Source organism: Hemiscyllium ocellatum, chromosome 12 (assembly GCF_020745735.1).
Source record: "Hemiscyllium ocellatum isolate sHemOce1 chromosome 12, sHemOce1.pat.X.cur, whole genome shotgun sequence".
In the NCBI taxonomy this organism is placed as follows: Eukaryota; Metazoa; Chordata; class Chondrichthyes; order Orectolobiformes; family Hemiscylliidae; genus Hemiscyllium; species Hemiscyllium ocellatum.
In genome coordinates, this window is record NC_083412.1 from 19,728,411 (window position 1) to 19,740,058 (window position 11,648).

General features: G+C 40.4%; 1 protein-coding gene and 1 pseudogene across 1 annotated transcript in view; one reads left to right on the plus strand and one right to left on the minus strand.

Moving 5' to 3' along the window:
* zc3h13 (zinc finger CCCH-type containing 13) overlaps positions 1–11,208 on the minus strand; it is a 97,718-nt gene extending 86,510 nt beyond the window's left edge. The window contains exons 1-2 of the mRNA XM_060833358.1: positions 10,683–11,208; positions 357–489 (exon numbers count right to left, since the gene is read on the minus strand). Of these exons, the coding sequence (XP_060689341.1) occupies positions 357–473 (117 nt within the window). The 5' untranslated portion in view covers positions 474–489; positions 10,683–11,208. The remainder of the gene's footprint in view (positions 1–356; positions 490–10,682) is intronic.
* LOC132820676 (large ribosomal subunit protein eL37-like) lies at positions 2,776–3,048 on the plus strand (annotated as a pseudogene).
* Positions 11,209–11,648: the final 440 nt, after the last annotated feature.

Below are 11,648 nucleotides of genomic sequence, written 5' to 3' on the forward strand. Positions count from 1 at the left end.
ACACAGAAGTGTCACAATTGTAATCAATTTGATTTTAAATTATTGTTGTTTGACACAGTGGCACATGTATCAGAAAGTGGATTAAAGCATGCCTAGCCCTCAGTTTAAGAACATACAGGGAAACGGGAGAAATATATTTCAGAAAGGACAAAACATAAAATTCCTTTTCAGAATATGCATCGGAAATCTAAATTGAACTCAAAGATATTATTAGATTAACAGGACTGCAGTGATTAAATGCAAGTGTACCATTCAGCGTGTGCCGGTATTTGATGCTGTTTGTCCAGAATAACCTTTTAAATAATATTCAGTAGAAATACTAGAAAGTATAAGCTGTCCCCATCATAAATACTGACCTCAGCACTTGACCCTGTGCTAGGCCCAAGCCTTTCAAACACACTGGGTCTACGAGACGTGCTTTCAGAAATGGTCTTTGAATTTTCAACAGTAACCTTCCTCCTCACTTTTGACATTCTGATTCATTGGAAGCTAAAAATAAAAAGACAACCATATGAAAGTGTGTAGGACAACAGCTAGGCTTCTGCAATTGCATTTTTAGCTTTAATCACAACAAATGCTGAAAGTAGCTCTGGGTTAAGTCAATTATACAACAAAAGACTTTGTTTGGGAGCATAAATTTGCAAATTGAAACACCAGATTTATAAAGAATAGAATCCTTGGGTTAAAACCAGATGCCTAGTCTTGAGGAGGGATTATCTTAAAAATAAAAATCACTGGTTTACTGTCTATTTCTTTCAGAATTCACAGCCATACTTCTGAGAATTGCACAAGCATGAGAAAAATATGGATAGCTTAAACTCATTTTAGCTCACCCATTCAGTGAAGCCTACAGTCCCACATCAATGTAATCAGTTACCCTGACATTCATTCCATTTATTAATTACTCTTTGTGAAGAACTTCATGACATCAGGGCTAAATTTGTCTTACCTTCCAAGGATTTTCGCTTCTCACTGCGGGATAGATTCCTTCCATTATATTTGCAAGAAAATTTTAGAGTGCAAGAATCTTGGGGATAATTTTGTAAGATCAGTGGTGAGTACAACCCAGAGAATGAGACTACTGCAGCACAGTCATGTCAAGCAAGATTTGGAGATGCTGGTATTGGACTGGGCTGTATAAAGTTAAAAATCACACGACACTAGTTATAGTCCAACAGGCTTAATTGGAAGCACTAGCTTTCAGTGTGCTGCTCCTTCATCAGGTTCATCAACCACCTGATGAAGGAGCAACACTCCAAAAGCTAATGCTTCCATTTAAACCTGTTGGACTATAACTAGTATCGTGTGATTTTTAACTATGTCTAGCAAGGTTCCGCACTGACAATAGAACTTTGTATTAGCACCTGCCTTATCTATGTAAATGATGATGCCTCTCTATATGCTCAACAGAATTAAAACCTTAATGTTTTTAACAAATTTTGGTATGCAATCTAATTTATAGTGGTCTGCGCAAATTCACAACAAAATTGCACTACTGTGCATAGCTCCTCATCTCTTTGTTCAAAATAACCTGCAAATTTCTCTCTCAGATCGAAAGTGCATGATCTCACATTTTACTATGCGGCGTCTACCTATTGATTATCTCACACACTGGCTCATGTTTCTTTGTAAATTCCTGCTTCTATCAACATAATTTGCTATGTTGCCCAACTGTAAATTTTACTATGTTACTCTCGCTCCCTTTATATAATCTATTAATATCCAATGCAAAGCTCAGTGGAGATCTCTAGGAAGCACCACTTGTCACATGCTCCCAGTCAGAGAGCAAACATACAATCTTCTCCCTCCCAAACAATTATGAATCTTCCTCTCCCAAAGAATTATCAATCTATGTCACATTGCTACTTTTAACTCTCCTTACCTTCATCTCTGTACAATTTATCAAATTACTTCTGGAAACCCAAAGAAACAACCACAGGCACTGTTCTATCAGCCATAATACTGACCACCACAAAATCTTCAAATTAAAACCATGCAAATCTTCTCTGGACAGCCGTATTTGCCCAAGTTCAAAATGCTCTGCCTTTATTGTAAATTCTATTGGATTCCTCCTCAATAGTAAAAATAGCTTGTCCCATTACATCGCATTCATACTGTCGCGTCACAAGTAAAAAGAATACCTATTGTTAGGAATAATGCATAACCTTCATATTTTTGTTTATTAAGAAGGGGGAGTGGAGTTCATTTTTAAAGTTGTTCTTGTGAGCTTAGTACTGAGAAATCTTGCTGCCTGTTCGTTTACAGACAAAAACAGATGCTGGATTCCAAGGTGGACAAGCAAAAAGCTGGAAGAACACAGCAGACCATGGAGCATCCGGAGGTGGAGAAGTCAACGTTTTGGGTATAACCCTTCTTCAGGGCTGGGGGTGGGTGTAAGGAGAACTGCAGATAAAGAAGGTTGGCAGGGGTGTGCATGTGAGAGTGGTGGGGATAGATGCACACAGGGAGACAGTGCAACCTGGTTGGGTGATGGTCAGGATGAATCCAGTTGGTGGCTAGAAGAGTCGATGAGAGGAAGGGGAGGGTGGAGGGGCTGGGAACGGGGTCGGGTGATGGGAAGGGAGGTTTCTTGAAATTGAAGAACATAATATTGAGTCTTCTGGGCTGTAGGCTGCCCAGGCGGAAGATGAGGTGTTGACCCTCTAATTTACGGTTTGATTTGTGGTAGTAATGGAGGAGGCCAAGGATGGTCTTGATTTTAATGAGATATTATTTAATGTATTTAAAAGAAAAAAAGAATAATGTGCTGTGAAAATGAAGAAGGAAACATTGTTATTTGGTAAGAGGTAGAACAAGACCCTCACGCTTTGTGAGACTAAGGCATTTCAGCTGCAGAAATACACCAGCAGCAAATGTGCCAATTTTGCCAAAAGAAAGTAGCAGTGTGAAGGACAAAAGGGCAAACACAATTGGTACAGATCACATGGGGCATCTGAACGCGGTATATTAAGGTTCAGGATTGGATTCTGAGAGGGGATCACTCCAAAGCCCAGATGTGTCACAATGGCTTCCTCCAGCAGTGCATAAACTATCAATGTATCAACACAACAGATGAAGCTCAGATTTGGAAAGTTAAAAAAATTGCCTAACAACAAGACACCGAAAGGTCCAGAAGGGAGGGAGTCAGTCTAACAGCTGGGTTTCATTCTGGGATCTGACTTGCCCAGTATTAATGTCAAATGGGACCATGACCTTAGCAACACTAATGATGTATTTATATATGGAAGAAAATGGTAGTCAGGATTGTAGTTATTGTATTATTTTTCAGAATGAACATCTACTATGGAAAATGAGATGAATGAGGACCCAAAATGTCCCATGAGTGCTGAAGCTCAACATTTAGCATTTTGTGGGTAAAAGTTTATCAAATGATTTATTAAAATAATTTCATTCACAGAGTGTAGGTATAGAAGATGTTGAACTGCTGCAGCCCATGACTGGTCAACAGGGTGACTCATGGTGCAGAACACTGAAGTCTGCCATCCAGAGTTATGTTCTTGCCCTTGCTAGTTTTCATTGTTTTATCTAAATGGTGTGCAACTTTGAAGGGTGTTCATTCACCAGGCAGGGGAGGATGATAATCAGACGGACATTTCCTTGCCAATGTTCAGTCTTATGCTTGATGTGAGGAGTGTAATTATTGTGGCGCGGTAGGGCTGAAGAAGAGTCAACCGAATCATACACAAACTGCTTTAAGTGTAAAAGACATGCTTCCGTTGCAATCCTGTAATTTCAAAATACAAGTTATGTGAGATATTAATGTCTGACTTGCAAGTATGAACATTTCATGCTGGTGTTACACAGTTCAAGATGACTAATTCACATCTAACTCACCAATCAGAAGGGAAAAAGACTACAGCTTTTTGATCCCCACAGCTCAATGGGGCAATCTCCATTACACTTCATTGGAATGATAAGGATAATACAATAGCTGTCAAACAGTTCAGCCTATAGAAGGCAATATCATAAACTTAAAAATCCTCATTTAGTGGTTTAAGATTGTAATACTAGGTTTATCAATTCAACAACAATACCAACAGTGTCAATTTTGGATAGTAAATCTTATATGGTGTCTTGCCAAGGCACAGTTTCTATCACTCAAATATTCTGAAGCAAAGTATTGGTACTTTAAAACAACGTCAAAAGCGACAATTGTCAATGGGGACAATTTGAGACTATTTACAAACCTCAATTGTAAATCATAATTGTATGAGCATTCATGTTTCCCCAAGGACAGGATGTAACTGAGTTATTCAGGCTGGAAAAACTCAAACTCAATTTCTGACATGCACTGATCTGAATCTGGGCACCCAGTTGGAATTCTGTAATTAACCTCAGCACCTCTGAGGCAAAGAGATGTGTTCAGTCAGAACTTCTATTTGAACAATTTCCAGTGATCTATGCAGGAAAATGAACACGCTCATATTGTGTTAATGGGATCGGATTAGGCATGGCCATAAGACTCTCAACGGGACAAGTACCTACTAATAGTCACCATCCAAACTCACATCCAAAATATAAGCATTTAACAAAGGCACTGGACCACAACAAAAACTGTCAAAATAGAATCTAACAGTTTGTGCACACAGAAGAATATTTCCAAATGGAACTCAGAAATAGGTGGGGCTGTGAATTCAGCTGGTTAAAGTTCAAATCTGGTATAGCTTATTCTAACAATATACTGACCAGATCATATGATAAAATGGTTGATCTGAAGACCGACTAACGCAAATACGTTAATGTTTGCAACTACATGCAAGGTGAAAAGGAAAGCCTAAGAAAGGGGACACACAAAGAGCAAAAAGAACTGCATTAAAAGAAAATGGTTGGGCACCAGTAGAGAGCAATAACTATTTGGACTTTCTTGCATACTCAAATTTCACTTATCTTATTTATACTATTCTGAATGTTTATCAAAAAATGCAAAATACTCTGTATACCCTCCAATTTATAGAGGAACTGAAAGTAGATGACTGATTGAGTATCCTCATGCAAAAATGCACTTGCAAACTATAAAAGGACAGGTGTTATGCTTTTTGCTTCATGTCTCAAAAATATCTCTTCCGTTCTGATTTTAGCAGCACAGCCTGCTCACATTCACAACTAAAGAGGCTGCATGACTGGAAGTCATTACAGATATTGACATGCAACATGCAATATCAGATATGCATTGCTCCAACTATATTATGTATATTTACTGGCAAAATGTCATCCAACGGTTCAAAAATACATTTCGCTTTTCACTGTATCACTAACTCCTAGTTGTCTTGGACTGAAGTACAGTTCCTGATCCATTCCTTCTCAACATCAGCACATTTTATATTAGCTCCAAACCTGGGTCGAGGTAGAACCCACTGTTGTATGCAAGGGGTTGGAACCTCACATGAGCTTTCAATGAGGTAGTTCCTTACTTCACCAGTATACTGAATAGCTGATATTCTATTTCTCCCACACACAAATATTCTTCAACATTCAAACACATACCACACACGACTAAACTGAAGTTGAGCAATAAATTGTCCCTTCAACATCAAAAACTCTATATTGTTGCGGTTTTACACAGTCAATAGCACTGATTTAAAGTTTAAGAACTTCCTCCAATTTTCAGCATTCACATACGTGCCTCAGTCAAAGGTTCTTTTGGCCAATTTGATATTCTTAGATATTACCTCCACCCAGATTAACTTGTCTCTATTTCAGTAAACCCTTTCTTGGAAATACCCAGAATTGTTTCAATATTCCCACCAACACCAAATCCCCGCCTCCCTACCCCCTCCCCTCCAAAACACCCTCCAAAGATGACGTACAGTTTTGCCAAGAATTGCTGACATAACTAACTATGCTCATCTAAGTTGAAGAATGGGTTGACATCATTAAATACCTCACATATCATTAACAATATGGAATCCAAGTAATACACCAAACTGAAGAGCAATCTCCCACACAGGTAGTAAACTGAGTGCAATACATCAAGATTCTCCTCAGGATTACTTCATCAAAAGCACTAGCAAGTCATGCTTCTAATATGCCTAGGTCCAGATCTTCTGGGTGTCTTAATCCACTTCAGATTTGGCTCTGAGTATTAATGCCAAAGCCCAGACATTGGATTCAGTTCAGTCTTCATCTGAGAGTCTCGAAGACTAGAACAACATTTGCGGACAGCAAATACCAAAGTCTTGATAACAAGCAGAAAAATATAAAAGCAAGAAACAGAATAATCAATAAATCTGCAATTAAAAGTTAATCAGGAATCATTGATCGTGAAAATGGAATAAGCTGCCAGAGGAAGTGGTGGAGGCTGGGATAATTGCAACATTTAAGAGGCATTTGGATGGGTATATGAATAGGAAGGGTTTGGAGGGATATGGGCCAGGTGCTGGCAGGTGGGACTGGATTGGGTTGGGATATCTGGTCGGCATGGGCAGGTTGGACCGAAGGGTCTGTTTCCATGCTATACATTTCTATGACTCTGTTTCCATCTGATTCATAATGTCTTTTAGCAAAGGAAAGATTAGATTAGATTAGATTCCCGACAGTGTGGAAACAGGCCCTTTGGCCCAACAAGCTCACGCCGACCCTCCAAAGAGTAAGCCACCCAGACCCATTTCCCTCTGACTAATGCAGCTAACACTACAGGCAATTTAGCATGGCCAACTCACCTGACCTGCACATCTATGGGCTGTGGGAGAAAACTGGAGTGCCCAGAGGAAACTCACGCAGACACAGGGAGAATGTGCAAACTCCACACAGACAGTCACCCGAGGCTGGAATCGAATCTAGGACCCTGATGCTGTGAGGCAGCAGTGCTAACCACTGAGCCACCATGCCACTCAGCTGCCTGGTCTGGTCTCCACAGAACTCCACTCCCAGTGACATGGCCAATACTTAACTGCCCTCTGAAATGGCCAAGCAAGCAACTCAGTTCAAGCTGAGGAAATGGCTAATGATTCTCATATCTTGGGAAAGAATTAAAAGTACAGTCCTCATGCTAAGCTTCATTAACAATATTCCGAAGGGTGGAACTCCATTGTCTTCAAAAGTGCTTTGAGGGAATGGCACTGTTCAAGTCAAAACACAAGAGTTTAACTCCCGGGTGAGAGGAAAGTAAGATATCTACAAAACTATTATTAGCTTTGCACAATGACCAATTAAAATAAATCAACGTAGCTTGGCACTATCAGTCAAGTAAGATCTTAGAAAAATTTATTGACAAGGGAAATTATATGAAACATCTAATTCTTGCTAGCATGCTTGCAATTTCTAAATTGGACTCTATGCTCTAATAAGTACCATAACGCAATGCAGTAGATTCCATTATTCCAAACAGCGTATTTTAATCTCATAGAAAAGTGATATAGATTGCAGCAACAACAAAATCTCAAATAAGCAACTGGAGACAGAGAGACAGACAGACAGAGACACACACATACACGCAGGGAGGAGAACACACCAGTCAACACCAGCAACTCAACTGACAGTTCCTTTACTGACACAAAAACTTCAATCTCTGAACTTCTCCAACAATTTGCAACGAATTGCCTTTTATGGGAGATGTAACAGAGAACTGAGAGGAATTCTTACCTTTGACCCTTACATCAGTGTTGTAAATTCCTCAAGATAGACGTCTTGGGTGAGACATTTCTTAACCTTGGGAATGCTGTTGCACATCAGCAGACACACACAGTCCTTGACAGAAGGAACATTCCTTTCCAGTGGCAAGGAGACCCTGACGATTAAGAATCTACCTACTGCTGCAGCCTTCACCTGCCATCACAGCCGTTGATATCACGTAAGTATCTTTCATCTGAACCACCACCAAGGATTGCCTTTGGATGGCACTTCGCCTGGTTCCTCCCCTCCAATCTTACAGGCATGGGAGAGCCTGCTAGGAGTTGAGAACTCTCGATCGCATCACTCTGAGGATCAGTGGAACACTTGAGCCTCTTGACTGCAGAAATAAGTGACAAACTATGGAAAGGCAAAGGAAGTGTTTCAAACACTCCCTGAAAGCTTCAAGAATTACAAACATAAACATCAATGCATGGGAGACCCTCATTCAGAAGAAACCAGCTTGGAGCAACCTCCTGTATGTAGAGACACAATTATTTGAGAACAGCTGCCTGAGGATGTGGTGGAGGCTGGTACAATTGCAATATTTAAGAGGCATTTGGATGGGTATATGAATAGGAAGGGTTTGGAGGGATATGGGCTGGGTGCTGACAGGTGGGACTAGATTGGGTTGGGATATCTGGTCGGCATGGACAGGTTGGACCAAAGAGTCTGTTTCCATGCTGTACATCTCTATGACTCTATGGCAAGAGGAAGTACAGAAAAAGAACTGGAGAAAGGAGCGCTAATGATGTCAACACCAAAGACCAATTCCACCTCACAGAAACACTGGCGAAGTGTGCAGAGAGAGATGCAAACCTAGGATTGGGCTCATCAGCCATGCAAGGACCCACTGACCAGTAACACAGATTTTCAGGGGTGGACAATCACACTCATTCGCGAGTGATCACCACTGCAACTGGGTTTTGTGAAAGGTTTATTCTCTGATCACAAGTAATAATGGGGATTTTCTCAAACTTTAATGCAATTTATTGAAATTCTATATAATCAACTAGCCCAAATACTGACTCAGAATTTAACCGACTAACCATTTAAACAGTAGGCAGACACAACAGGAAGAACTGTGTTAGAAAAGAAATCCTGAGACAGTTTCCAGGAGCTAAGCTTGAAAACTGCTTTAGTAAAATGTAAGTACAAATTTTAAACTGTGTGAAGGCAAAATGATCTGGCAAACTAAAGATAAATTTTTTTATCTTTAAAGATAAATTTCCAATTTTGCCTTAGTTAGCTGCATCCCAAACATCTCCACAAACTCCAACAGCACTTCGCTGAATCATGCGTCAATGCAGATGAGCATCTACAGATCACACATGAGATATTTGGAAATTAGCCCAATCCTGTGCCCCTTGACATTCAAGCACACTTGCAGGATCCCTAGATATTGATCATGAATAGAAGCCCTAGTGAATCCTTCCTTTTCCCAGTCCAAGCACACCAAGCATCATAACAAAGCAAAAAATGTCTGATGCTGGAAATCAGAAACAAAAAGCAGAAATTGCTGGAAAAACCCAGCAGGTCTGACAAAATCTGTGGAGGCAAAACTGAGTTGATGTTTTAGGTCCATTTCTGAAGGTGGGTCACTGGATCTGAAATATCATCTCTGCCTTGTTTCAACAGATGCTGATAGGCCTGCTGAGTTTTTTCAGCAATTTCTACTTACATGTCACACCCAAGCATCAACCCAGTGAAAACCAGCCAATCAAGCCTAAACCAAACCTAGCAATGGAACAGTTTCCTTGGTTGCACTTTACATTAGAGACTACATTTACCCATGAAGTCACACAAAAAACTTGGCCTTTCTTGATACGAGATGAGTTGGTGGTTTAAAGTGAATTTCACAGTACATACTGTGTATGCATTACATAAAAATACAAAGAGTGAAGGGCATACAAAACTAGCAGACATCAAACTGAACTGTGCCAGTAAGGCGACAGGATTTAAGTCTAAACTTGTAAAAGGCAAACTTAGGATTGGCATCTGGAAGTTCTTCACAAAGGTTTTTCAGACAAAGCATCAGGTAAAACCTGAATAGTCACAAAGGAATCATGAGATCTTGGGTGGGCCAGGGGCTGATAGTTTATTTTCCTCACTATCTAGCCCCTGCTGGATGAATGAGCTACAAATAGTTTTGCTGGTTTATATTTACCTTGTGAGCTCCACACAAGAACCTACTTCTAGCTATATTGAATTTCTCCAATCTGATATTTGGCAATTTCTTTTTACCCTCCTCTGCCCTTCAGTTTTCTCCTTTGTAAAAGAATCAACAAACTACCAATTTGGGGCACAGTTTCACTCTAACATTTGCTCTCTAATGCCCTGCCTGCTTGTGGAGTTTGCAAGGTATTTGACCACGTAGCACATCAGTTGAGAATAACCCTTCCCTCATACCACACGGACACTGATGTATTTCAAGCAAATAGTCTGACAAAACCATTCTTCTCTTCCTTAACCCTGGATGTCAAAACCAATCGTTGCGCCCTTATCAGCACCCTGGCAGAATTCAGCTGGAATCCTGGTACGTGCGGGAAAACTATACATTGCTGTCACCAATAAAGCCACAGGGGAATTTTTTTTTAACTATGCCTCAGCTTTTCATAGAACTTAAATGGAAAACTGGAACATGCAATTAAATAAACGTGGTTGAGGGAAGGTTTACCCTTCAAATGTCATCATGCACTAAACTCTTAAATAAGCAACAACCTCTGCAAAAAAACAAGAACTGGGGTTTTAAAATTAGTGGGAAATATATCAGCATACTCATTTTAAAAGACCCCATTAGAGGAACATGGTGAATCTGAAATCCCCAACTCTCAAGCACAATGGGCAATAATCTCATTCTGTGCTCTAAGGCTCCATAACTTTTAAGAGAAACACAAGGATTTTCTCAACAGTCAAGCATGAAAAGCATGACACTAGGCTTTCAAATAAAATCTTTGCAGCATGTCTTCCTGGTACTTGGCTGCATTGGCAGGCTTACCAAAGATTAAACTGGAAACAAAGTTGAGGAGAATATTGTTTCTTGGATTACCCACACGGAATATTCCTTGAAAGGTATAGATCTCATTCCATGATGTCAATTAGAGGACGTTCTATTGAAAAGAAGGATTGCACCTGTTGAAGGATGTCAGTCTGGAATCATGGCGCCTCAATAAAGTAGTGTACTTCCTCAGTTGGTGGTTTGACTTCCTAAGATCAGGGATCAAATCAGTCCAAAGTCCGGTGCTCAGTGATTTCAAAGCATTTGGAATGGGGGGGGGGGGATTTGTTGTCAGTTGTGCAGGGTGAAAGTCACCATAGTCCTACCGGACCATTTGGCAGCCCGCTCATTAGAGGTGGTGGTTTAGACTTAAGGGTCACTATGTCTCAGGCGTGGGGAAAGGTTGGGATGGACAGTCCTTCATGGTAACCTCAACCCGGTGCAAGAATTAAACCCATGGTAGTGGCATCATTCTGTGTTGAAAACCAGCCATTCAGCCAATTGAACTAACCAACCCCAAAAGTGCAGCACAAAACTGGTGCTATCACATCATTTGTCGATTATACATCGTGACTTTGAAGGAATGGAAACCTATGCCAGCATGCACAAGTGACATAGATGTTTCTACTAGTTAAGAATAATTGCTACCTCACAATATCAAATGTGGGGTCAATTGATAGCACTTGCCAATAAATCAAAAATTTATAGCTACTCTCAAACTTAAATACAAGGCTGAGATTCCAGTGCAATAGTGAGGGAGTGCTACCCTGTCAGAGGTGTCTTTTGGATGAGAAGTCAAATTGAGGCACCATCTGCCAGACGGGTGGATGCAAAACGATCTCAGGCACTGTTGCAAAGAAGAGCAGGGGTGCTGTCCTTGGTTCCTGGCCAATATCCAATATCTATCCTCAGTGTGGTGCTGGAAAAGCACAGATCAGACAGCATCCGATGAGCAGCAGAATCAACGTTTCGGGCATAAGCGCTTCATCAGAAATTCCAGCATCTGCTGTCCTCACTTTCT